At 41.8% G+C, this 27,954-nt stretch overlaps 2 protein-coding genes across 7 annotated transcripts; one reads left to right on the plus strand and one right to left on the minus strand.

The window, feature by feature from the left end:
- The first annotated feature begins 1,978 nt into the window (after nt 1–1,978).
- On the plus strand, nt 1,979–17,909 carry Cox20 (cytochrome c oxidase assembly factor COX20). 2 transcript variants are annotated; one of them, XR_205624.3, is made up of 5 exons: nt 1,979–2,406; nt 7,921–8,035; nt 8,164–8,227; nt 8,751–8,968; nt 15,198–17,909. XR_205624.3 is itself a non-coding variant. In XM_004853497.3 (4 exons), exons 1-4 carry the CDS (start codon nt 2,359–2,361, stop codon nt 8,881–8,883), a joined length of 360 nt encoding a protein of 119 aa, XP_004853554.1. In that variant the 5' UTR covers nt 1,979–2,358; the 3' UTR covers nt 8,884–9,177. The 2 variants fall into 2 exon arrangements, 1 of the variants encoding a protein (XP_004853554.1); XM_004853497.3 differs by lacking the exon at nt 15,198–17,909 and having other exon boundaries at nt 8,751–9,177.
- Hnrnpu (heterogeneous nuclear ribonucleoprotein U) lies at nt 6,748–27,114 on the minus strand. Of its 5 annotated transcripts, XM_087194062.1 has the most exons (17): nt 26,254–27,114; nt 25,244–25,355; nt 25,082–25,155; nt 23,010–23,149; nt 22,359–22,458; nt 21,866–21,978; nt 21,281–21,544; nt 20,930–21,049; nt 20,251–20,379; nt 19,997–20,165; nt 19,474–19,728; nt 19,100–19,284; nt 18,668–18,739; nt 13,099–13,169; nt 11,500–11,552; nt 11,111–11,214; nt 6,748–10,389 (listed from the first exon to the last, which is right to left on the minus strand). In XM_087194062.1, exons 1-14 carry the CDS (start codon nt 26,876–26,878, stop codon nt 13,122–13,124), a joined length of 2,406 nt encoding a protein of 801 aa, XP_087050188.1. In that variant the 5' UTR covers nt 26,879–27,114; the 3' UTR covers nt 6,748–10,389; nt 11,111–11,214; nt 11,500–11,552; nt 13,099–13,121. The 5 variants fall into 5 exon arrangements, with proteins under 5 accessions (XP_087050188.1, XP_087050187.1, XP_087050186.1 ...); XM_087194061.1 differs by lacking the exon at nt 11,500–11,552; XM_087194060.1 differs by having other exon boundaries at nt 11,111–11,552.
- Between the last annotated feature and the right edge of the window lie 840 nt (nt 27,115–27,954).

The raw sequence follows: 27,954 nt of genomic DNA on the forward strand, positions 1-27,954 counted from the left end.
TGTGAGGAAAGTCACTTTACACAGTACTGATGGGAAATGGAAGTCAGTAGTAATTCACTGTGTGTTTTAAATTGTTAATGTTTATATGCTTTTGGATCAGTTATTCCACTTCCAGGAATCTTAATAGAAATTGGGTTTTTGTAGCCAGGCATGCTCGTGCATGCCTGTAATCCTAACACTCAGGAGGCTGAGGCAGAAGGATCGCCCTGAGTTCAAGGCCAACCTGAACTACATAGTGAGACCCTGTCTCAAAAAAAAAAAAAAAAAAACTACAAAAAAAACCCTGGGTTTTTGTTTTTGTGGTGCAGGTCCAAAGTGCTTCCTAGGCATCCATTCTACCCGAGTGCCACCCCCATCCTCTGAAATCCTTGCACTTGTCCACAGACACTATGTATAAAGACACTCACTAAAGCTTTCTTAGTGAAAAAAGTTTAAAACTTTTTTTGGTTATTCTGTTTTGCTTTACGTTTTTGAGAAGGTCTCTTTATGCAGTACACCCTGGCCTTGAACTACTAGCCCAGGCTAGCTCCAACTCGCTTTCCTGCCTCAGGCTCCCCAGTAGCTAGGATTATAGGCGAGCACCACCATGCCCGGCTCCCGTCTTGTTTAAATAACTGCAAAATGTTATCTATTCATAACGTGTGCATGTGTGTGTGTGTGTCAGGGTCTCCCTTGTAGTTCAGGCTGGCCCTGAACTCACTATGTAGCCCAGGCTGGCCTCGAACTTGCAGTGATCCTCCTGCCTCAGCCTCTTGAGTGCTAGGATTACAGGCGTGAGCCACCATGCCCAGCTGATAACTTTGAATTAAGGAAAAGAAAAAGGAAAACAGAATAAAGAGGCACATTAAACTGTTACTCGTGTTTATCTTGGAGAAAGGAGCGGGAAGAGTAATAGTGAAAGATTTTTAATTTTCACTTTTTTTTTTAAAGGCAAGTATTATGAAATTATTTGTGCAACTAAAAATTTTAATACTAAAATTTACAAAAAATAAAAAATACAAAATATTCTTTTAAGAAAAATGAAATGGGCCCCTACTAAGTCTACTCTGCCAATTTCTCAATCACAATAAAAAGTAAAATAGGGTGGCACTGGTATTTCACCTGGTACTTTCCCAGTTCTCCTTCCTTTATAACATAATTAGGAATTACTTTAAAAGAATTCCGCCCTTCTTTATGGACTATTGCTGCCTTAAATTACATCTTCCAGACTGAGTTCAGAGCGCTACCGGCGGGAGAATTTCAGCAGAGCCCCAAACCGGCCAGGCCGCCAGCGGGGGGCTGACTTCTGTCCCTAACATCACAGCAGTTTGCAGCTGTCACGTTTCAAGGGATACTTAAACAAAATAAAACCTGTCACATATAAGCGCACAAATACAAAGCACTGTTTTGTCCTGGGGATGTGTTCGTGATGGGGACGAGGGAAATGTGCTTAGCGAAGGTCAAGTTCGAAAGAGCAGGGAGAAAGAGCCCAGCCGGGGACGCCCGACCGGCCGCGCACAGCGCCCCGCTCGGCAGCTCCAGGGCGCCCTTGGAGACCGAGGAAAGGAGGCTAGGGTGAGGCGGGAACACTAGACGCGGAGGAGCGGTGCGGGCCGACGTCGGCCAGGGCCCCGCGCAGGCGCCGCCATTTTGTCCCCAATCCCCTTCAGGCGCGCGGAGCGGTGCCGTAAGCTGTGACGCGGCCAACAGGGAGATGGTGTGGGCATGGGAGCACCATCCGCCAGCAGCAGCGCTAAGGACTAAATGGCTGCGATGCCGGGGTGCGGGGAGCCGCGGGCGGTACCGACGCCGAGAATTCGTCCCGGCGCCGGAAGGACAAAGGACACGTAGGGGACGAGGGCCGCCGAGCCGGCGCGAGGCGACTTCCGGGCCAGGACCGGGCTGGGGGCGCGCGGGGGCCACATCGGGCCCGCCCCGCAGGACAAAGCAGCGGCGGCGCGCAGCGCGCTCCCGGCCCTGACGTGAGCGCGCGCAGGGGCGACGGTTAATAATGGCGGTTAGGGCGGGTCGGGGGGGGGGCTGAAGCGCGAAGAGGCTCAGACTCTACGTGTCAGGGCCCGCCTTCGTCCTCGCCCTGCCCGCCCTACCCGCCTGGAATCTGTCAGCCCTGGGTGTTTCTCCTGCCTGCCTTCTCCAAGGTTCCTGGTCCTACGGTCTGGTTGCGGGCTGGGTAGACCGTGACGAGTTCGAGTGAACAAAGGAGGTGGCCGCCGAGGCACTGCCGCTACCGCTGCAGAGCCTCGGGAACATTCCCTAAAATGGCGGCCGGCACACGGGGGTGGCCGGGCCGGGGGCGGGGCTGGCGCAGCTTCCGCCCGGCGGCCGGGTGGACGCTGCGGGCGCGGGAATTGCGGACTTATGGTCATGGCCGCCGCGCCGGAGCCCGGCGAACCCGGGAAGAGGAAGGTAACCCGGAGGGGTGCGCGCGGCGGGTGAGGGGGGCGCGCGGGGACACGGGCTGGGCTCCTAGCCCAGCGCACGTGTCTGGTTTCGCCGCCGCCGTGGGCTTGAAGCCACTAGAGCACTTGAGTCCTTGTCCTTCCTTCCCTGACATTTGTATAGAAATTGCCAGTACAGATTGTCGGGAACTAGGGGAGGAAGGGACCCGCACAATTAATGACTTAGCTGCGGGCCGTTATGAAACAGCTCGCATTAGTGAATCCTGTGATCAATTCTGCAGACAGGGGCACTGCACTGTATTGTGCTAGAAAAGGTTCCGAGGACAGGTCCCTGGTTTTTAATGCACGCTACTTTTAAACAGAGGGAGTATTAGTAGATGCCAGGGAATGAAAGGTTTGTTATATTCCGATGAGTTTTTGGCCACAGCAGATTAAATGAAATGGTGAAGCTGGGTGTAATGGTGCATGCCTTATATCCCAGCACTCTAGGAGGCTGAGACTGGAGGATCCCAAGTTCAGAGGAGTTGAAGGGAGGGGAGAGGAATGGGGGGGAAAAAAATCAAGCTATATCATATGCAGGTATACATTACATATGATGAATGTTATGTGTCTAAAATGTGCCAATAAGGTTAATTTAGAGGAGGATCTGTAGTACCGCAAGAGAACAAGTTTTCTGAGTCTAAATCAGAGAAGTAGGAGTGTGCGACACTGCACAAGCAACAGCCTGCCTCAGCTGTTAGCCCTGTCTTGGGCCTTCTTCTCCTCAGTTCGTCTTCTGCTATCCTGGGTGCACTTTCCATCCTGCAGTCGGGGCAGGGAACAAAGCCCAGTTGTTGATGCAGTGGTTAAAAGCAGCTCTCCCCGCTACAGTGACCCCCCAGAGCCGAAGGAGGGGTTTCTTTCCCCATCTCCTGTGCAACCCATGTTACTCCACAGTTACACTGTAGCATAATTGGAAGGTAGTAACTATAGTCCACTCTTCCTGGGTGTTCAGAAAATAGTAAATAATACTAACATGACCTGTCCTGAGCAGAGTGTGAAGGCACTCTGTGTGCTCCACGTTACCCCATTTTGGGGGGTGGTCTACTCTGCTCCAAAGGTTTGCTAACTTCTTGCTCTTCTCTGGAGATTTCTAAATTTGGCGAGGGCATCAGATCTTCCTATTAGCCATAAATAAATGTTGGATAGAATTATTTTGCAGCTCAAAAAAAACAAAAACAAAAAAATTATTTTGCATTTAATGCCACTACAGGTTTTGGTATTGTTTTTACTGTCATATACCATTTGTAATAGTGTTTAAAAAAAAAAGTTTTGTTTTTTTGAAACTTGCACCACAACTGCAAACACTAAATTCTAGATCTGGATATGGGATCTTGGACTTTTATCCTTTATGTGACTGTCCAAAATTTTTAATCCATTAGAAACAAATTAAAGGAAAAAATTAATCATTACAGACCTGTTTGATGCATCGTAGCAAGCAAAACAGTACTGTAGTCAGTGAAATGCAGGGTGGCTACAAGCCTAAAAACAGCACTACCACGTTGGGAGGAGGGTTTTTTTAAAGGACCTGTTACAAACAGGTTGCTCATAAAAAAAAAAAAAAAACTTGCATAGCAGAGATAATAAATTTAATGTAACATAAGCTGTGTTTAACAGATCGGGCTAGTGTCAGAAAAGGAAACCAGAGTTCTTTTAAAGAGGACAAGTGAACATTCCAGGAGAGGGTAGTTTGAACAAGTTAGACAGCCCTTAAAAACTCAGCCGAGTATGGTGGTTTTCTCTGTAATCCCAGCACTCAGGAGACTGAGGCAGAATTTTGAGACCAGCCTGAGGTACACAGTGAAACCCTGTGTCAACAAACCCTTGTTTCACCTGCCCTCATTCTTGTTCTTTGACAAACTTTGAAGTAACTTAGTACATAAAGGTAAATTCACATTCCAGCGAATTCCATATTCATTACTCATTCAAAAAACTGTAGGCATTTAACTAGGTACTAGGGAATAGGCTTGATTTAAACAAGCAAAATCATAGTCCTTAATAGACCCCACATTCTCCTTGGGGAATTGTACAGTAAGAATTCCGTTTACTGAGCCAGCCTCACAAAGTCCAGGAGCAGAGCAGCCTTGCTAGGCAGTGACCACCACGTTTGTTAGGACTGAGGCGCCAGTGGCCGGATGTGGAGCACGTGAAGAGGCAGAGCCTGCCCCAGTGGGGCCTGCGGAGCTGTGCTTAAGGAAAGCAAAGCATTGTATACATTTCTAGGACTGCAGTGAAGATCTGGACGCTGTTAGCAGATGGCAGTTTGGTAGTAGGAACAATAAAGTTGAGAAAGTGGTTTAGCTTAGGATGTTTTGATCCTTCCACACCTGCTCATACACAGCGTGGATGTGATAGGGATCAAGAATAGCTCTGAAAGCTTCCTAGGCTGTTGAGATGCCCTTACAGAAAGGTTTGGAGCTGAAAAGTAATTGTTTTTGAAGTTCAGCAGGCAGATGGATGAGACTGAAGCTTGGGAGATTAGAACAGTGGTGGCGAGCCTGTGGCACCCGTGCTGCAGCTGGCTGTTGAAAGCTCTAGGGTTTGCCATCACTGACTAGGGTTTTGGAGTTTGACTCACCGATTTGAGTCACCATCATAAATGACATTTAACTAAAAGCCTTGAGATACCTAGGAAGATTCCATTCCGGAGAAAGGGCAGTGGAACATACAAGGTCTGCAGAGGACAGCAGCAAAGCTGCTGCGAGAGCTGGTGGCAGAACCAGCAGACACTGCTGTATTTTACACCAAGTAAATGATTCAACACAGTATTTCACCAGCATGAGATGGCTTTTTGCAAAGGGGGTGTCTCCCCCAGCCCTTGACAGTGGTATTTCCCTGCACTGCAGTGGACAAATACCTCCCCGAAGGCAGTTAAAACTAGAATGAGGGGTAAGCAGAGCATAGGCAGATGGGATAGCATTGTGGGTGGGGCTCTAGCCAAATCGAACTGGGAGGAAGACTGCTCAAAGTGGTCGGGGAAGACCAGCTCTAAAGGTAATCCAGGTCACCCTTTGATACAAGATTTAAATGGCCCTAATTTGATGTGGAAATTCTTGAACTCTCCTGAGTTCAAAGTGAGCTGGTAATTTTCCTGCATCTAGTAAGAATTCCTTCACCTCTAAAGGGTTAAATTTGTCAGTGACAAGTTTGCAAGCTACTTAAGGGAATAAATGAGAAATGTTAAATGCATGTATTAAAAAAGTACTTTAGTGAAGTGGAATTCTTCAAGCAATTTTTGTTTCTTGACCCCTTTTTTCTAAATCACTGTAAATGCTGAAGGCTGGTTCACAGGAGGTTACCAGGAGTATTGTGGCTTCAAATCTCTGTACATCCTTCCCCAATTTTTTTTCCCCAAAGATCTTAATACCCAGTGCAGATTCTCACTAGATGTGTAATTTTTGGGAACAGCTCCTCCCTGAACCTTGATTTAAGAGTTGAGCAATACATTTTGATAGAACAGCACAGGCATTTGGTGTCAGATATCCATCTCCTTTTGGTACTGTTTCAACCTTTTACTGAAAGTCCAAGCCTGGTTAGGAATATCAAGAGGCTGTGAAATTAAGGGCTTCACTAGACCAAAGTTTCTCAAGCATATGATACTTACTAGACCAAGCATATGATACTTACTAGACCAGACAGTTGTTTGGGGGGTGGGACTGATTGGCTATATATGCAGGACGTTAAGCAGTGAGGACTCTGTTTAAGGCTTAAATACATGTTTTCAAGCCAATTGTTATTCATACCTGGAAGTCTCTGAAGATATTATTAACAGTGAGACTTGAAAATCTTTCTGGAAAGTTCAAAGTCCCTATGTACTTGCTAGCTCTGGCCTATTTCAGTGTGCTTGATATAAAATAGCATGGGTAACATTTACACTGTCTGGAGACTACAGTGTATCCTGGAACCATGCTCCATCCCTATCATGGAAGGGAATCCAAATGAAAGCAGCATTTATGGTAAAGCTGCTTAGTTGCATCTAAGACCTGGTAGAACGAGTGCCGAGAAGCATATTCCCAGGTCTCAGGCCTGGTATCCAACCCTAGGGAAGTGGGCTGGTTTGAAGGTGATGGCATTCACTGGTCCTGGCTGGAGCACAGTCCAGCATTCAGAGCAGTTTCCCCTGAACACATTACTCCTGAGCTTTTTGAGCTAAGAAAGTACCCCCAGCCTTTTGATTATGTTCAGATCTACACTGCACTACAGAGCTTTTAAAGCCTGCAAGTAGAACACGTGCCTTCTGGGTTATTAGTGATGCAATCCTGTGTGGGGACAGGGGAACGGGAAAGGCAAAAGGAAAAAAATGAAACAGTTCAAGAGTGTAATTTTTACTTTAATATGAAATAAGTCACATTTTGTCTTTACCAGCAGATGCTTAAGTCAAAGAAGCAAACATGGGTGATACACAATAGAATAATCTTCATGCCTCAACCTTCACTATGGCTTGCCTTTCAGTCCTTTGTACTGTGTACTTTTCCCTCCTAGGTTCGCTGCCTCACACTATACCAATGTATTTTTTTAAAGCAGTAGTGGAAGACTTTACATTTAACCAGCATCATTTAAGTTTTTTGAATGTTTTTAACACTGCTGGAGATCAAATCCAGGACCTTCCACATAATAGAGAAGTGCTCTCTCCCACTGAGACACACAACCCAGGCCCTGTAGGCCTTTGACAGAAATGTCATAGTCAAGCCTGCATGGTGGTGTGTGCACCTGTGATCCCAGAACTCAGGAAGCTGAGGTAGAGTGATTGGATAGCGAGATTCTGTCCCACAAAACAAATTTCTGCCAGTCACAGATAGGTCTATGGGACTGACAAGACATCTGGTTGAACACAATGGAGAAAATAAAATACAATAAAGATAATTCACTGTAGCACTTGGAGAAACTCAATCCCCCTTCATTGTAGATTGAGGCAGTGCTGACACAAAAATTCAGTCAGGATTTACCTAGCTGTGGGTTCCATATAATATCAATCAGATTAATAATCTGCAACTTCATGTGACAGGCAAGGAAATTGGGACCAGAGAAATACATTACCCGTGTTCATGTTAATGTAAAAGGTTATAACCGGTGCTATTCATCTAAACACCAATAAACCTGAAAATAAAATGTTTTAGGAATTCTTAACACCGTTTAACTACTACAAGCAAACATGGCTCAAGTAACTTTTCTCATTTACACTTCTCAAAGAAATGAAAGTTGTTGATTCCCAAAAAATCAGCTGATTAACAAGTTATGTCAGAATGTAGAGTTTTATTACTGCTTCAGGCTTTCTGGACAAATTTTCAATGTTTCTAATTTTATAGGTTCAACTGTATTTAACAGAATAATCAAATACAGTATTAACTGATCCAGGGTTGTTGACTGGCTCTATTCTAGTTTATCCCTTCAAATACAGTAAACTGTTTGCACTGTGATGTTTGCTAATTATTCTGAACTAAAATATTCTTGTTCAATCTAGGTTCTTTTTTTTTTAATCTAGCCCTTTAAGCTCCTAGGAATTTTGGATGTTGAAAACATTCCCTGTGCACGGGATTCGGTATTGTATGGTTCATTAGGATCTGTTGTGGCTGGACTTGGACACTTTTTGTTAACTAGTGAGTATCTATGTTTATATCTCTATGCAAAATCCTTTTTCTCTGTGGAAAACAATTTTTCTAGGTGGGGTAATGATCTTATGGAACTATAGTCTAATAATTACAGTGGTTATGCTTATTCCTAACAGGCAGAATTAGAAGATCATGTGATGTTGGTGTAGGAGGATTTATCGTGGTGACTTTAGGATGTTGGTATGTTTGCCATCTATTCCAGAAAACCCAAGATCACAGTAGGATGTCTATCTCAAAAGCATGTGTTCTTTCCCCAAAAATCTCATTGGGAAATCCACCTTCTGAAAATCTTATTTTTTAAAGGCTTTTTAATGGAAATCCATCTTACAAAGCAATGTTGATGGAATGAATGCCTTTGCCTTTAATAGCCACATATTATACTATTTGTTGAATGCTTGAACAGATAAACAGTTCATAATGGAATGTTTGTCATTTGTTAATCTTCTTTGAATTATTTCATCCCTGTTTGTTCTATTGATGATTAATGTAAAACAATTTAAAACTAAGGTGACAAATCCTCATTTTATGTAAGTATGATTTTGTTCATAGGTATTGTGACACCAAAACAGTACTCTATTAGAACATTTGTAATTTAGTCTTCAGATCTTCATCTGTAAGCATTTAAAAATTGTGATTATAAAGAATAGCTAAATTTTATAAATTTCTATAGAACTTTATATATATTAACAATTTATATTATAAGGTTCCACTGCAGGTATAATTATGCAAAGCAAAGAATCCAGCAAAGAATTGCCAGAGAAGGAATAAAAAATAAGATTTTGTATGAAAGCACCCACCTTGATCCTGAAAGAAAACAAACCAACAGCAGCAACTGAGCAACCTGAACATGGAAAATGGAATTCTTGAAGTCAGTGTGAACAATGTTGGAACTACACAGAGCATTTTATACATACAAAAAAAGTATGTTTCAACCATAGTCTGTCTTTTTCATACTCGTAGGAAAACTTGCCAACTCATTGTGACCCTTTACTGTCAGCTCAGCATTCCTGTGTTGGAACAGACCTGTCATGCATGCTTAAAATATTAGAATTTACTGACAGCGTGATTAAGAATTCTAAAACCTAGTGGGAAAAGTTTCTTTGCAATAAAAGCAATGAGTTTAAAATTGAGATTTCAAGAAACTATCCCAACTGTATTAACTTGCCTTAAAAACAAAATCACCACCTTACGTTTTCAGTTGAGTCTTAATGTTTTTTGAAGTATGCAACATTTTAAGTGAATTCAGTTAAAAGTATGCACAGTATGTTTTGATATGAAAATGTTTGGTCAAAATTACACATATTGTGTTACCTTAATGTAAATCAGACAAGTCAATCTCCTGCAATTTTAAAAAGAATAAAGGCACTCAATATTAACCCAACACAAATCCCTAGTATTAACTCATCCAGGAGAAATCTTCCTATTGGTTTTAGTAAACATTTCTTTTTAAAGAAAACCTGTGGCCTGCACCTACAGTCCTGGTTAGGCTGAATCAAGAGGATCGCCTGGGTCCAGGAGCTCAAGGAGAGCAACAGACCTCCTTAAAGTAGATGCTCAATATGGCAAGGGAATAAGACACAAGCTCTCAGCCACTGGTCCCTTCAATTTGGTGTTTCATAGGAAGAGACCTATTACCTTGTTTTGCATACCTTCTCAAAATCAAAGGAAAAGGGCTTGGTTCAGTTCCTTTCACCAGAGGCATTTTGTGACTGTCACTGTGAGGGTTAGGGTAAAAGGCCATGTGGTTTACCAAATGCCACAACTCCCAATGCATGTTGCCAAACACACGTTCTAACAAAAGTTTTACTGATTCTGCTTTGGTAGCCACCAAACAGAGGACTTGGACTTGAATACTGATTTACTGGAAAGGAAAATGCAATTACAAAATCTGCCAACTCTTACTGGCACAGACCAACATGTAACTGGTCATGATTAAATACATGGAAGTTTTGCCAGCTGTGGTGCTGCAGCCTGTAATCCCAGCACTCGGGAAGCTGGAGCAGGATTGCTGCAAATTGGAGGCCAGCCTGCACTAGAGTGAGACCCTGTTCTCAAAAAACATGAAGTTTTTAAGAGGCAGCACTGCTTGACTAGGGAAGAATAATAAGCATTAATCAAATCATCTGACATTTTAACAAGCTATGTAGACAAGACACAACTTAGTTTACTAACACATATAACATGTAAAACCAGGCAACTGCATTGTCTTCTAGCTCTACCACACCACAATTACATCTTACCCTGAGTAATCAAAGAAACCTCTCAGCTGGTAAAAATTTCCAATGCCTTCATCATTTAACAAGGTTAGTTCATTTTCACAGCAGAATGCACAAACTGAAGACCTGGGCAAAACAAAGTTACAGTGTACTTTAGTTGGACTGCATTACAAATGTCACTACATGCACGTCAGTTTTCTCCTGAACATCTTCACATTATTCCCAAGTGGTCTTGCCGCTTCCAGTCTACTTTCCTATTTTCATCCTGCCACTCAACTGCAAATCTTAGCTATGAGAGGTTTTGCCAAACTTCCCAGTACATTGTCATCTTTCCACTGGAAAATCCATGACTCCACTCAAACTCCTCACTCCACTTGTAATGCTTCTCATCCACCTCCATAAACTTCCGTCCTTTAGTTTCTCACACTGTCTTGGGCTTTAGCTCTTAACATTGGTTGGCACTTTTGCTGGCCAGCTTAGTATCTGCTACATGTGTAGCCTTTTCCCTTTGCGCTATACTGGGGACAGAGCCCAGGCCCTTGGTGCTGAGCTACATCCCTACTCCACCCCTTCTTTCAAACAAGGTCTCGCTTTTCACCACACTGGGCTTGAATTTAAAATCCTCCCTAAGCATTCCAGAGTACTGGGATCACAGGCACCACCACGGCCAGCCTAGCCTAAATTTCTAGCTGCTAAGAACCTAGTCCACTTTCACTTTTATATTCCAAAAGATGCCGATAAAGGTAGTCAATAAACAGACTGAATTATTAAATGCTAACAAACAGGATCCAAAATTGCCCCTCATCCCACTCTGAACTGTAAATTTTAAACTGTAAGAGTAACATACCTTCCATATTCCCTTGGAAGCCTCCAGCACACTGCCTCCTTCATTGTTCCATTAATTCCGAAATCTCACACTAGGTGATATAGCAGTAGGTACCAGCTAAGTAGCTGATTAAAATAGAATTGTAGTTGTTAGTTTTGAAAACTTCTGGCAGCTTTTCTACAATACCTACTTTCATAAATCTTCCTAGCACTTTATGCATTTTCCCCTTCCCTCACCCCTCCTTTTTTCTTGACTACTTGCTTTTCCATCTCAGTAAAAGGGACCTCAGGGTATTTAAATTAGAAGCTCTTTTCTGATTTGATTTATATTGACCAAGTTTGTCACAAGAATTCTTGACTGCACTAGAACCATTATTTGATTTGCAAGCATCTCTTTATTAGTCTACGTACCTCTAACTCCATCGCTGGTTTCCCTTTGCTTCGATTATATAATGCGAGGAGGTCTATATAATAAATTCAGGATTCCTGTTTATGCACTTTTCAGCAAAGAGGGATCAAACAGGGTTTGAATCCTCCTATTCCTAGATAAAAATCTGTGACGGGGTCAAGCCACCCCTTTAAAAGTCATGTTAAAGTAATACACTATCCTTTCGGTAAGCAGACCTTAGTGAGCAAAGTAGAAAAATCAAAACGATTGCTGTAATTCTTATTTGTAGCGGTTCTCTAGAATAAAATAAACTTTGGAAGCATCTTAAAATAATCCAGTAAATATCAAATCAGGTCAATATGCCAGTATCACTACCCAAATACTGGTATTTCCACACACCTTACTTTATACATTAAGAGCTTAAAATTGTTTTTTAAAAGGGAAACAGCTGGGACAAGAAAAATTTTATTATGAATATATTCTTCAAAGTATCGCATTTAAAGTTTATAATGTGAGCACTACAGATGTGTTTCAAATATTTAAGTGCTTTTCAACCATTCACTAGAATAAGGATGACATTACATTATTTTCATCTTAAGGCTACCACTGATTACATTAATAGACAAAGACTGCTTACTTCCAAAGAATGGATCAAGGCAATGGGTGGTACCTCTTCCACCTTTTTTCTAGGAATTAAATCCCATACATTGTAAACCACCCATGACAAGGGCAAGCCCTTAGTTGGTATCAAAATAATCTCTGTACATACAGCTTTTATAAAAGATTAGTTTCCATAGAAATGTTTCTTCCACTATACCATGAAGACAAGTGAAAAGGCATCCCTTATCACATAAATTCAGCTTATTTTTGAAACAAATTTTATTTTTCTAGTTGGGGCTTTTTGTAATGAACAGAAATGGTTATGAAACCTTGAGTTGCCTGCTCTTTAGAAGCCATGAGGGTTGCGCCTTCAGAGCCATTACGCATTAAGTGTTGCTACCTATACAGTTACACCTGCACCCAGGTCCTCTCATTTTATCTAAGCATTATTCTGGAGTATGTAGTAGGAAAAATTAATTTCCTCCGAGTGTTATCAAACTCAGATGTACACAGGTTACATGCTCCGGACTGGCATGACCAGACCTTACACCACAAACCTTCCCATTCTGTCAGTCAACGTGTCAAATTTACTTCCCAACTGACTTTACATTTTAATTACTTCATTATCCTAAAGGAGCGCAGTGTTTTCCAGATGTTCTAAAGCAGTTTGTGTATAAATGCAGAAATGTTGGGAAAACAAGGACAGAAAGTTATCTTAATCTTACTCATTGTTTTGCATTAGAACTAAAGTTTTTATTTAATCTCTAACGTTAGGGAGGATAGTCGATATTGTTTTTCATACACAGCTTTATGGAAGGACGTCCAACTGTAGAGAGGACACCAAGTACTCGGTGCAGGTATGCAAAGGGAAAATCAGAAAACTTGCTTTTCTCTTACAGAGAATCTGTCCATCTGGTTACCAATTACTTTTCCCCACATCTTTAAAAATAAGGAAGTTCTACTGAAGGTGATCTTAGAACCCTAACATAACAACTGTTAAATATACAATTAATTTGGAATACCTATTAGAATCACTGGAACACATTTAGTTGGGCCCTTTTACTCTTCCACACAGCACATTCACATGGACAGACTAAGGAAAAGGAGATGAAATTTAAATCAGCATATTTTTTGCTTTATTACTTTTCAAAGAAAAAAATAATGTTGGAAACTTTTGTTCTTGTACTTGTCCATAACTCTCCCTTAACAGCTCAAAAGCTGGTTGCCAAATAATCTGTAATCACTATTATCTTGTCAATGCTTTTGAAATATTTATAGCACATAAACTCGATGTCTATTAGCTATCTTTGTTCTTAGTGACTTAAGTTTTTTGACAGATACTACTGTAGCAAAGGTTTTGAGTGTTTACCAAGTACAACTAATTCTTTCTTCTTTAATATCATGGAACAGGCCTATCAAAGGAAAAAGCAGCAAAGAACATGCTACAAATAGTTCAGTATTTATCAACCAGATACTGCACTATGTTAGCGTTTCAGCCTGGAATCCCTGAATAACTTACAGTATTATACATTATCAAACTGAACATGCACATGAGTAGATTACGCACTGCCAAGCAATGACTATAATGGTGTAAAGAACTGAAATCTTTCTTGAAGAGATGTTTGCAGACTTGGTCTAGTAGTCCAGACTCACTAACCTCATCACTTTCTACTACTGTACAGCATTTTTCCCACTCAGATTCAGATTGAAAGCAAAACCCAGTGTTGTCAAGATGCAGGTTTAACAAATTTTCTAGGCTTACTCTCTTAGGCAAATAAAATTAAGTACACATTAAACAAATGTCTAAATTCTCTACCCTAAAAGCATAGTAATAAGTATCCAGAAGTTCCTCTATCCAGTCAATGACTGATAGACTGGCCTAACACTGGGTTTACAATCACAAGTGATTCCACAAAATACTTGGGTGTTGTATTTTCTGAATGCTAGGTAAACTTCGTGAATGTAATCCTTCCACCAATTTCTAACCTACCGTACCATACAAATGAAGTTGGAGGGAAACTATTCAATCATCTGTATTTTTAGTCAACTGGCAAGGATGAGAAAGTGTTAAGAACAAAATCTTTTACAACTACTTCCCAATTAAACTCTAGGTCCTACTGCATTGCAGATTTGATACTGATCTAGGTGTTGACACCAAATAAACTGGCATACACAAATACTTGGGATATTCCTACTTTTCAATGCTTTTCTACCCAAACGCACTCAAAAATTGCATACTACTTCGATTAATACTGTAGCTCATCTTCAGATATAAAACTGAAGATTAATAAGAAAAAGGTCCACTCCTATATACATGAGTTAGCTAGAAAAAGTACTTGTGTCTTACATGTACCCGTAGTGCGACTGCTAAGCAAAAAACAGGATGACTAAACTGCAAAACAACTTTACTGGCTAGATTTACCATCACTGTATCTCCATGAGTAGAGGAATGACAGCTATGGCCAAAAATCCCAAGCTGAAAAACATCCAGGGAACAGACTCTCCACACGAAGGGTACTGCAGTTTTACTGTTTTCAATAATTTTAGGCAACTGATTTCAGACATGTAATTACCATCACATCCAAATACAAAGTTTTTAAGAATTTTAGGAAAAATGGCTTTGAATAAAATATTGGGTTTACTTTTTACTAGGGGAAATGCACCTGAATGAGTATGGGGTGGGGGTTAGAGAAAACACTTCTCTCATAAAAGCTAATAAAAAAACATTTTAATTATGTGTGGAAATTATGGAAAGTTAAGTTTACTCTCATTTTTTAAATCAAATAATTCTCATAAATCTAAATTAATCTTTATGTCCAAATGTATGGCATTACCTAAAAAACTAAAATTATTTTTTTGCAGTGGAATGCATTATAGACATAATTCTAGAAAAAGCCAATTTGTTAATGAACAAGTTTATAGAAAAATGTCACTCAATTCCTGTAAACTGAGGAAATTTTAAATACAGAACAGAATCTGTCCATGAATATAAAATTCCCAGGTGAAAAATAATTCAAAATACTATCAACTATGTTTTCTAGAATAATTCTAAGAAAATTTAGATTGCTTCCTTTTGTTCATTGGACTCAACCTGGTCAAACTAACTCAAGCTCCATTTCAGATTTCAGAGCTTCATTCTGCTGCTTGGATATTACGGCTACAAACTGATGATCAGTCATCTTAGATCAGTCATCAGAGGCAAAGGCCAGTTGTGTGATGTGGCCCACCAGCAATAAAAGTTTTTGATAGCCATGGTTATTCCTTAGCTTTGTCTTCTTTCCTATTCATCTCTTTAGGCAAGTGCTGTACCACTGAGCTACAACTCTAGTCCCCTACCCCATTTTTGATTCAACACGAAACCACTTTGAACCCAAAGCAATCTCTTAGTTTTCCCTAGCATCTGTTCAAAACTAAATGTTTCAGAATTTTTTTTTGCCATGGGGGTGAGGGGTGGCAGGCAGAGGGAAGGTATTAAAAAAAAAAAAAAAAATCAAAACTCCTTCACAATAAATGTTCTACCAAAACTTGGCATTTCTTGAATTTTATCCATTTGGTGCAATTTTTTTTTTGGTACCAGGGATCGAACTTGGTTCCTTGTGCTTGCAAGGCAAGCGGCGGAACCACTGAGCTAAATCCCTGGCCCTGGTGCAATTTTTTTTGAGACAGGGTCTTGCTATGTCATTCAGGGTGGCCTTGAACTCACTAAGTAGCACAGGCTGGCCTCCAACTTGTGAGGATCCTCCTGCCTCAACCTCCCGAGTGCTGGAATTACAGGTGTGTGCCACCATGTCTGCCCCTTGTTTTTTTCTTGGTACTGGGGATCGAACTTGGGACCTTGCGCTTGTGAGGGAGGCGCCAGAACCACTGAGCTAAATCCCTGGCCCCCTTTTCTGAATGAGTACATTGTAAGATTCTTTCACAAGTGTAGACAGTATTATTAATAATCATGAGGTTGTTTAAAATTCTAACACGTTCAGGCAGCATTTATTCCATCACCCCATCTCCAAATTTTGGGGTGATGCAGGCATATTGGCCAAATAGTACTTGACACTTATTTTTCTGTTGCAATTGTGGCTATGAATTTGGTGCACAAATTTGAGCTGGAAGGTGTATCTAAGATTTTTATAAGGCACAAATGGAAACTGTATAGTACCTAAATGCTGATTAAGATGGGCAGGTATATACAATCCTAACATACTGAAAAGTAATTTATGCCAGGGGTTGTACCAAGTTAACTGCTAAAAAGACAAAAATCTACAGATGCTACCTTGTACTATTAAGAATATTTACGGTAATTAGCCTTTGTTTCGAAGTCAACTGAACCTACACCATCACCTACCTACCTATACCATCATCTACAATTCAACTCCAGCTTGTAGTAAGAAAATTCCTACAAGTAAAATCTGATTTTCAATGGCTAAGACAAAATTCTGAACAATCAAATACAACAAACCTGAACTTACCAGAAGCAACCTGAAAACAAAATACTAAACTGAAGTCAAATTTTAGTTCTACAGTTTGACTCCTGATCCCTCACTTCAGTGAGGATCCTTCAGAAGATTAAGTGTTCTGTGCAAACCCAATATAATTACAATTAGGGGATCTAATGTCATCACATAACTAGTTAAGTTAGCAGTGTTGTGTAGTAGTGAAATCAATGACTGGCTTGTATGATGGCTTCTAAAAGCATCTGTTCCCAGAGTTTCATGTATCATATATATGTATATAAAATTATCAGTTGAGGACAGCTGTCAGCATTTTGTAAAGATGATACAGTGAGCATTAACTTCTCCCAGCCAGTACACCTTTTCCCCTCATTAAATGTTATAAGCCGTCTGGGGGGGGAGGGGAAGGGAAGAATTCAACTTATAAATCAAGTGTCAATATACATTTAAGTTTTTAAAACCTAAATGTTCTAAGTACAGAGTAAAGAATAAGCTGTCCAGAAAGCACACACTTAAAATTTCTCCTCTTGGGAGTTGTATAAAGGGATTTTGAACCTTGATGGCGAGAATCCCAAAACAAGAGTAAAATGAATTCTTTTTATTGCAAACAAACGTCTAAATTAATTTCTCCACCCACTTTTTTTTTTTTTTAGAAAGAAAAAGGAAATCAGCAGGCTAAGGAGATACCCATTCAAGAACTGACATGATTAAAAATTAAGATATAAATGGGTGACTCACAATTTCATTAGCTTACAAAGATGGTGGAGTTAACTACTACAAGCACACTAGTTATACAGTATTTTGTGGGAGAAGGGCATACAGACATAGCTAACTTCATATAGATCCCATTAGACAACTGGATTTACAACAAGTTTTTTTAATAAGAAATGGGCAAAGCCAGCTTTCTTTTCAGAATCAAAATGCAGAACAAATGGAAAAATTATGGTATTTAACCTTCACAAGTTTGAGCCTCCACAAATAATGCAACCAAGGTTTTACATTTTTAACAGCCCTTCTACATACACTCCATCTTCTCCATCTCAGTTCAAGTTTTATCTTCAATCCCAATTATGCCAATTCCATTGTTATTCTGACAGAAAAAGCCTTCCCAGATTTTGTCAGATTACTACTTAGCTTACCCCCTCCACTACTATCCAAAAAACTAGAGAAGATGGAGTGTAATATGAGCAGTACAGAGTCTTACGCAATTCATGAGGACCACTTAGTCCTTCCATGAATCTGGTTGCTAACATTTCTATTATATTGTGACAATGACTCCCGACTGTTAATTCTCTGTGAGAAATGGGGGGAGTAAATTCTTAATAAAAGACACCAGGTACAAAGCAACATTTTACTTTTGTTGTGATAAAAAAAAAAGTCACATTTTACAGATAAAATGTAGAACCCTGAAATACTGACACATTCTCTTATCGTGCACAATGCTGAGGTTCTCTTACGATTCACTTTAAAACTGCAATTAAAAATGTACAAAAAAGAAAAGAAAAAAAATCAACCCACAAAGCTTCTAAAAAAGGAACCCGCAGGCACTTCCTCTTGTGGAATGTTTAAAAAGTTAGCCTACTAAAGAAAACAGTCGACTTCTTGTGAAGGTTTTGGAGAAATATGTATCAGTTCGTTTTATTTGGGTATTCAATAATATCCTTGGTGATAATGCTGACTCCATGGCTTCTGACCCCAGAATTGCTGTAAGAGAAAATTTTTTTTTTAAAGAAAAAAACATCAATAAGCCACTCAAATTGCTTTTAGGAAATGACAATGATCTAATTCACAGTAACTGCTGGAAATAAATTTATACTTGTCATACCTCTGATTTCTATCAAACCAGATTTTTTTAATAGCCCATTATTTATCAATACACTTTACAAAAGAAAACACGTGACTTGGTTAGTTTACACAATTAAAGCTAGCAGTAAAAAGAACAAGATGTATCACATATTTATTATGAAAATATTAACTTAGAACAATCTCCAACCTATTTATTGCTATAGATAAAACACAATCCACACCTTGCTCTATTCATATTTATAAACACTTCAATCCCTGGATAGGATCTTTTTCAAGACTCACTCTTGGAAAAACTCGAAATATAATTAATGTACATATAATCATATAAGGAATTACTTACACCCTGCTGCCACTGGTTGTAGCCCTGAGATTGATTTTTGTAGCCACGATTGTTTCCTCGTCCTCTAAAGTTCTATGAAAAGAAAAAGTCTTTTAAGAGCTCTGAACCCCAATGTTTACCATGCTTGTAGGGGTATGGGTGGGAGAGGGGCAGAAACAGACATATATTAGAGACACCAAGCTTGGGGGGCGATGCAGAAACCCTGGTAATTTTCTGTTTCTCAGTGATCTCAATTTTTTATACATTAGAAACCCACCTTAATTGTTGCTGGTTAGTACACCTGCAAAGCAAATGGACTCATCTGCCATTACTAGGTTTGTTTTCTGTCTGTTAACACATATGCTCTTTGTTACTGAGAATCTTCAACATTAGCCTACCACCTCCCAGGTGAATTACAGATTACCAGCCCCTCAAGCCACCTCCGATCATTACCTGGTTATAGTTCCCTCTGTTAGGCATTCCACCTCTGTTGTAGTTCCCTCTGTTTGAATAGCCACCTCGGCCAGGAAAAACAGGGCCACGAGGGTATGGATAACCAATTCCACCACTCCCACCACCGCCACCACCTCTCTGAGGCATATTGCCCCTCCTATTATATCCACCACGGTTACCAGGAGCTGAAAATGAAAAACAAGGAATAATTAGTTTAATTGTATTGTACCTACTTACACAGAATTTGTGGTTCTTTCCAGACCATACCTAATTTTTTTTATTGAAAAAATGTTGAACAAAAGTAATGTTTCACTTGAACCACTCACAAACCCAAGTATGTTTAGAATTAAATAACATCAAGATCTGAAACTTGCCTCCTCCTCTGAAGTTTCCACCTCGCATATTGAATCCTCCACGTCCTCTATGGCCGCCACCTCTGTTAAACTGGTTTTTGCCACTCTTATTTTTATTGCTCTTCTTTGAGCCAGTATTCTGCTTCTTTTCTGGTGGAAGTGCTTTTTTGCTTTCTTCCTTATATTGCTCCAAAAGTTTTTGGGCTTCTTCCTTCTGGAGTTCAACATAGGTTATTTCATCAAAGCACTCGGCCACTTCTGGCAGTGTAAAGTTTCCTGCAAGGAAAAAAGTCGAACTAAACTTAAGAAACTTACAAGTATCTACACTCCTAAAACTTCCCAATTCCTGAAAATGGCTCTAGTACTTTCAACAGGTTATAATATCTAACTAAACAAGGCCTAATGACATTTTCCCAAAAAACAGAATGAGCCAAACACATTTACATGTGCCAAGAGTTAATGTAACTCCCCAGTCTTGCTATTAAAACTGTTCACTTTTAACATAGAAATCAGAGATATAAGATAATGAAAATAAATTCCATACCTTTCATTTTTAGGACTGCATGTTCTGGCAGGTCTTTCCCCTCTACTTCTGCTTTCTTCTGTGTTCTCTGTTTATAGTCCTCATCTTTTGGGCAAACTACCACAGCTTTTCGCTGGAAGCCTGCAAACAGGCACATTTTTCTTCTCTGGGCAGCAGCTGACACATTGGTCTTGGGAAAAAAATTGAAGTTTATTTGTAAACATTCCATTTCCAAATTAATTTTCTTTTTCTTCAATTTCAAAGCTACAGCTTACCTGATCCAGAATGAAATTTCGCTTCTTACGGGCAGCAATCTCAATGAACTTTCCAAGACACTGTGGGGCTCGCTGCAACAGTGTGTTCAGCTTTCCAGTATCTGCCATTTGCTTCTTAAAACCTGCCACCTATTTTTAAAAGTTGAAATTCTTAAAACTTTTGAGTCTTAAGTCATGCATTTAATATGTGTTTACATCTAAGATAGGAAGACATGACTTTTATAAGTCTTTTTCCATTACTACTACAAAAATAGTTTCTCTCTAGTCAGGTGTGCAGGCACATGCCTGTAATCCCAACTCTGGAGGCAGAGAGGAGGATCCCGTAGTTTGAGGCCACTCAGAACTCCATCCTGTCTCAAAAAAAACAAGTCTCTTTTTTCTTATTTAACAATACACTATTCTCTTTACTTCTGGATGAATTCTTCACTATATCCAGAAGGCTATTTACCCTACAGATAAGAGCTTACTTTATCTAATTTTCTGTAGTTTTGCTCTTACTCCAATATCTGGGTAACAAGACAGATAAAGACAAAAGGCCAATAGGTTACCTAGAACACCTTCTCATCTTTGTTTGGCCATGCTGGGATTGAACCCAAGGCCTCAAATACGATAGCCAGCCCTACCACTGAACTACATCCTCCTTTCCCTTCTTGTCTACATCCAATCTCATCTTACTTACCATCATTTTGTCCATAATAGTATTTGTTCCAAGAATGTTGTATTTGCCAGGATTTTCAGCTGCATGTTTAGTAACCCAAGTAGTTTTTCCAGCTCCTGGCAAGCCAATCATCATCACAACCTACAGCAGGAAAGTCATTTCAAGTTCAAACATTTCTAATCTTAACAGGCAGCTAATTAAAAAACCCAAATATCGTAACACATGAAGGAAGAGATGACAAAAACAAAAAGCACTGCTTGAGAGCAACAGGAAAAGCAGCACAAGAAATACCAATCATTTAGCATTTCTAAATGTCATTTTTGCCGAAAGCAATCTTCAAGTGCTTCCAACTTTGCAAAAAGCATAACTTACTTCACAATCTTTCTTTTCTTCAGGCCCCTTTGGTCCTCTTACTCGATCCTCTAAGGGGACATTTTGGATAAAAGTATAGTCTTCAGGTATTGGAAAATATGGCTTTTCCTTCTGACCAAAATTAAATTCGACTGCACAGTTGTGGCAGAGAACATGTGGGAAGAGTGGCCGCCCAGCAAGAATTTCCTTACTAATTTTGAAGGCAACACCAAGATCTTGTCCATTCTTAGCATAGGAAAGTTCTACTTCATCACTTTCAAAGTTCTGTTAAAGAGAAAAAAAAAATGAATAAGCTTATCTTGTAAAATATGTTACTTATTAAATGCTAAAAACTTGATGGTTAGTTAATAATGAAAGACAAGTACCTAGAATCTGAATATTGCCCTAAATAATGGGCCATTTCTAGTTTTCAGGCCAACTTAACAGTTTTAGTCAGTGCATTAGTGATTTCTTCCTCAAAAATACTGTGATGTTCCCAGTTCATGTATCAAAGTCTTTAACCCAAAGCTAGGGGCTGTATCTACATTAATCATGCTTTATTGTTCACTGTAGCTAACGATGTTTCATTTACAAGGTATAACTTACAGCAAAACAAGTAATCACATCATTTTCATCAAACTTTTCTCCATAATCTTCTGTCTCACAGTTGCATGTTTTTATTCCTTTTAGAGAATATCCATAAGAAAATTCTTCTTCACCTAAGAAAATATCTTTTATGAAGTCAATGTCTTAAAACACTCCAAAGACTCATCTATCTGATTATTACTATTTAAGATACAGGGCACAAAAAAGGTGTGTAACCTAGTAATCTTTGACTTATTAGCCCTATATCATACAGAATTGATGAAAGCTATGTGGAATAAACACACAAAGCTAGTCAACAAATTACATGTCACTTGGAAAATTCCATTTTAACCTTTTTGTAACTTCAGAAACTAGAGGGACAAAAACTAAAACTTGGCATGTGCCTACTGTGTGACTAGTACTCATCTGCAAAACACTAGAACAGCTAAAAACTGAGACTTAGAATGCTGACTGTATCATTTGTGAGCCCAAGGGAGTCAAATGGAAACTTTACCGAGCAACATTCCACTTGTGGTTAGGGACCATCCAATGCGAACTTCATGTATGTCAATATCTTTTGTATATAAATGCCTAACAGGGATCTTCTCTGTAACCTGAAATTTAAATCATTCAACAATTAAACTGTAAACCAAGGAAGGTAAAAGCTTCAACTCTGGCTTATCTCATTTGGGTCTCACCCTAATCCTCATCTTGCTATTAATATGAGAGGACTCTTTCTTATCCACCTCCTCACCTTTCAACACCCCACCCCCACCATTGACAGGCAGGTCAAAGTGACATAAACACTTAAAACTCAAATTTGAAGCTTAATTTGAAGTTAATTAAATTAACACTTTGAATTTGAGTTAAATTCTTGGCCTTATACACAAGTATACATTACATATTTTTCTCTCCAACAAAACTGAACTTAGCTTTTCCAAAAACAAAAAAAACCACCCTTGGCCTTTCCTAGTGACTATTAAAACAACAACAAAAAAAGAGTACCCTAATTAAAAACGCAGCTGGCTCTGTTCAGCCAAGTTCTGATTCTACAAATTTAACTGTTAAAAAAAGGTTTCAACCCCCTTTTGTAATTGAGAAAAAATTTCAAATGAAAACTCAAATGATGGGGGGGGGGGGAATCACATCACAAAACTGAATTTACCTTCATCTCAAAACAGACTTTGCCTTTTGACACACCATAAGAGGCCCTTCCTCCAGCCCAAAGAAAAGCAAAGCTCTCCATAGTAAGGGAAGAAGCACTGAGGCGATCTCTTGATATTTTAAAATGTAGATCACAATTATCTGTAATCAAATACCATATTATTCTTTTGACATTCAATGTTAAGTGTTATGCTACAGACAAAACTTGGTTACTAAATTTCCATGTGTATTTTTACTGCTGCATAGTGTTTTTAAGATCATGCTTTTCCAACTTTTCCATTTAATCCCCACTCCCACACCAAGCCACTCTTCATCAGTTATGTACCGAAGAGTAAACTGCCTATTAAATTAACACCAAAGAACATGTGTCTTCAGCATGTAAAATAAGACAATGTGACATTAATACATACCTGCTCTGCTCTTTACCTTGGTTTAGAGGCAAGCAGTAGAGGATAGCAGGAAATCAAAGTGAAGCATGCCAGAACCAGGGAGTTTACCAGTGCCACAACAAGACTGAAGGGAGGCCATGACCAAATCATTTAAAATAGGAGCATGAGCTGTTAATCCTGCACTGTAACTTAACACCAGAGTTTAGGTCCTAAATTCTTTTCTAAAACTTATGAATAGGGCGGTCTCAACCTATAAACCTAGCTGTTCCAAAGCTGTTAATATTAGGGGACTTTAGGTTCCCCCTTCCCCAAACTTGCCAGGTATAACAATTAGGGATTAACTACTTTCTGGATTATCCAAATCCAAAACATCTTTAGCTACCTTTGGGTCACTAGCTCATTAACATATACCTTTTCATTCTCACTTGGCAAACAGCTGAACTCTAAATCAAGTTAAAATGCTGTTTACTTTGTATCAGTCAAATTAAATATACAAATTGGAATTCTCAAATAAGTTTTGCTCCTTAAGTTCCTGATCCCTGACAGAATTCTCAATGTTAACAATTTGTGCTTAAACCCATTACTGCACTTAACATTGGTACTCCTAGCTGGTTTGCACTAAAAACTGATTTCCTAACAGTGGCAATATTAACCTCTTGAACGACTGCTTCACCACCCTGCCAATTACTAGCAGTTTTATACTTAAGCAACTGAATTTGATGTAAAACTCTTGAACAACTACTCTTCCATTTTTTACAAAAGACTCAACCATCAATTATTTAAGAGTTTTACATTTACACCCCCTACAAATGTGAATAGAAACAATTTGTACAAGCAAAACGTAAGGCTCTAAGCTTCAACTCCTCGTCTAACAAAATAGGTTGACACCTTCATCTTATTTTTCAAGCACTTATTTCAACACTGCTCTACTCATAACACTGAAAAGTTTTGCATTCTGATCAAATACTAAACCAATGTAACGTTTTATGATTAAAAAAACATGAAGCTGACAGCCAAGGCCCATTAGAAGGTTTGCAATACTTCCTCATAATTGCAACCCATTTGGGTAAAGTAGCAGTATTTACAGCGCTGCCATTGATACCATTCGCTGCTGAAGAAAGCTAGTGGCCCAGTGATAGCCCACTGCTGCTGCCCCAGGTCTTTTGGAAGAAATCAACTTATGTTAAAGCAGCAGCTACTGAACTGGAATTGAGAACAAAAGAGCAGTTATTGAAAAAATATTATTACAATCTTTTAGAATAGGGAATACACTTGTGTGCTAATGGGAAAAAATCATTAGTAAATATTTAGCTAGCCTAAATAGCTCAATATTTAATTCCACAAAAAACACAATGACTGTTGCAGAAGCCTTACTGTAAAAACAAGATAGTTTTACAAGTTTCCATTAGGTAGTCAAACACTGGCATTAATCTGACATCCCTAAAAATAACAATTCTCGAGTCACAGAAATATCAAACTGACACAGCCTGTGAGATTAAGGGAAGCCATACCAGATATTAAACTACTACTAGAATCTGAACTTAAACTGTTATTTTCCTGCCTTAAACTGTAACGTACGTTTTCCCCATTAAGTTCAACATACTGTTTTCTAACAATCTGGAATCAAAAAACCACTGTTTTTGGTAAAAGTGGGGCAAAGAAGGGGAGAATAAGCTTCACTTACAAGTATCAAGACAAACCACTGTGTCATCGAAGTGCTCATCTTCTTCTTCAACAGGTGGCTGAGGAGATTTGGCTCTGAAAGACAGAAATGTCTCCTGGTACCAGCTCTTCCATCAACCCATGAGGAATGGGTGGCGAGCAGAACTAGGTTAACATCCTGTACCTGCTGTACTTGTTTTCTTCGATGTACTCAAAATATCCTCGGCCATGATCTTCTCGAGGTCTCTTAACACCTCTCTTTTTATCTCCGCCTTTCTGCTCTGTTTTGCCATCTCCTATAACACACAACACCTCTGTAAGAAGCCAAGCCGAAAAGCTACCACAAAAATCCCAGAAATCGGTACAGCGAACACAGAAATCTCAAAAAGCACCTTTTCTATCTCTCAGTGGAAAAAAAAACCTCGACCGTACCCTGCTAATCTTTTTAACCAATTTTTTAATCGACGAAACAAACGCGATCTCAAAGAACAATCGGGTTAGACGAGGTCTGGAACTAGTGACGCAGTCTAGAGAGGCCGTTCATTTCCCGGGGCCGCTCGACTGTTCGAGAAACCCAAAAAGAAGGCGCGGCCCGGGTTCGGGCCCACGTGCACGCCGCCCCCAGCGCGCGGGGGGGGGGGGGCTGGGCTGCCTCCCCTCCCCCACAGCCCGCGCGCCCCGCCGCCGCATTGTACTGGTCTTCCGCCCCTCTCCGCGCCCAGCTCCGCCCGCCGGAAGTGACGTCACGCCGAGCCCCTGCGCTCCTTGCACAATACCGCGGCGAGGAGCCGCCAAAGCGCGCCCGCCCCGGGACCTCGGGCCTCTCCCCTCCCCCCGAGACATGTGCCCGCACCGCGCGCACGCAGCACGGCGGCGCCACCGCGGCCCGGCGCGGCTCTCGCCCTTCCTCCCCCGCCCCCCGCGGCAGCTGCGGCTCGCCCCCGCCCCCCGCGGCCCCGGGCGCCCAGCCACATAATGGAGGTGCTGCGCCGCCGTCACGCCGAGCCCGGGCCTCGCGGCTAATCCGGGATTCCCCGCCCTCCCTCGGCGCCCTCCCCCAGCGGGGCTCCGGCAGGCTTGGGGCACGGTCCCCGCCAGCAACCCGGCGGGCCTCCGGCCGCGCGTAGCCTACCACGCAGCACTCAACCGCCGCCGGAGCCCCGGGGCGACCGCCGCCTTCCGCCTTCTTCTTACCTCCCGCCTGCTGCTGGCCCTGCCTCGCCCCGGGCGGAGCCACGGTCACCGCGAAGAGCGAGGTGGGGCCGCCGCTCTTCGCCGCGGCCTCCTTGGCGGCCCCGCGCTGCTGGGGGGGCTGGGGCTGCGGCGTCGCCGGCGGTTGAGCCTGCTGCTCCCCGTGCCCGTTCTCGTCGCCCGCGCCCTCCTCCTCCTCGCCGAGCTCGTCCTCCCCTTCCTGGAAGCCCTGATCGTCGCCGTTTTCGTCCTCCGACGCGGCCTCCTCCTCTTCCATCGGGCCCGCGTCGGCCGCCCCCGCGGCCCCGTTCTCTTCCCCTAGCTCCATCTGGTCGCCGTCCAGCGCGGCGATCCCTTCCTCCTCCTCTTCCTCCTCCTCGTCGCCGCCGGCCGCGGCCTCCTGTTCGAGGCCTGCACCCGAGCGCCCGGCGGAATCCCCGCCCAGGTCGAGGCTGCCGTTCCCGGGCTCCAAGGCGGGGCGGCCCCCGGCTTCCTCGTCGTCCAGCGCGGCCTGGAGCCGATCCATGAGCTCCGCCTTGAGGCCTTTATCGGACAGGCGTCGCTTCTTGAGCTCCTCTTTCAGCTCCGACACCTTCAGCTTTTTTACATTAACAGGCGAGGAACTCATGGTGAGGGCCCCGATTCACACTGGGTGCTGGCTCAACCTCGGCTCCCCTCAGTCGGCCACTGGTGGTGGCTGCTCGTCGGCCCAGGCGGCAGCTGCGGCTGGAGATGGGTGCGTGCTGCAGAGCGGACCCGCCTGGTGTCGAACGGCGCCAATTCCTTTCACCGAGTTCGCGAGGGAGACGCGGAGACTCGCTTGGCGCGAGCGAGCACGCAACGTCCTCTTGCAGGGGCGGTGCCGAGCACGTAATATAGCTGCCCCGCCCTCTGCGTGACGCCACGCTGCGCAGGAGGGAAGCCGGCGCGCGCCCGCGCTCACCCCGCCCCTTCCCGGACTCGCCTCCCCGCCCCCCCATCCGAGAGGGGTGCGCTGGGCGCTTCCAATTGGGACCCAGCAAATGGAGAAAAAGGAAACCGCCTTTCAGTTAAACCGACCCACTGCTAAATGTATTGGCCTTTCTCGTTTTTCGGTGGCCGTGCTCCTTTGACTCTGCTTTTCCAGCCGGAGGCTGCTTTTCACCAAACGCTTTCAGTCGTCACCTTGTCATTTTCAACTCGAATCCTCCACCTTTTCTTCCATCTTAGATTTGCTTTCTTGTGTGTTTCTCCAGCTAGTCGTTGAAAACTCCTTAAAAATTGCAGTTGTGACTTGTGCAACATAAGTTGGCGATTGTTTTACGCACCGGTTTTTGACACCACCACCCGCCCCCGTCCTATTCGGTTTAATTTTTGCAAGTCCTGCCTTGAGAATTGGATTTTAAATTCGGGAGAGGCGAGGGCAGAACCTTTCTTTTGTCTCCTCCACAACCCCTGGTGCACGGCCTGGGAGATCGAGGCTTTGCTGTGCTCCTCCATACTGCACACGTACCTGATAATCTCGCGGTATTAACAGCCCTTGTAGGAGCCCTAGAGTCACATCTCTAAATTTTCTCTACCTACAAAAAGACAACCTCCCTTGGAGACATTCAAGCCAGCTTCTGCCCTGGCTTTCTGGTTAGGAGGTCCCAGAAGCTGGCAATGAGGGTGAGGCTCAGCCAGGTTATACACCTTTGATTTTCTTCCTGTTTTTCGTTTTCGTTT

The sequence above is a fragment of the Heterocephalus glaber genome, unplaced genomic scaffold (assembly GCF_053883595.1).
Source record: "Heterocephalus glaber isolate CG9 unplaced genomic scaffold, H.glaber_assembly_v1.0 deba00001600, whole genome shotgun sequence".
Lineage (NCBI taxonomy): Eukaryota > Metazoa > Chordata > Mammalia > Rodentia > Bathyergidae > Heterocephalus > Heterocephalus glaber.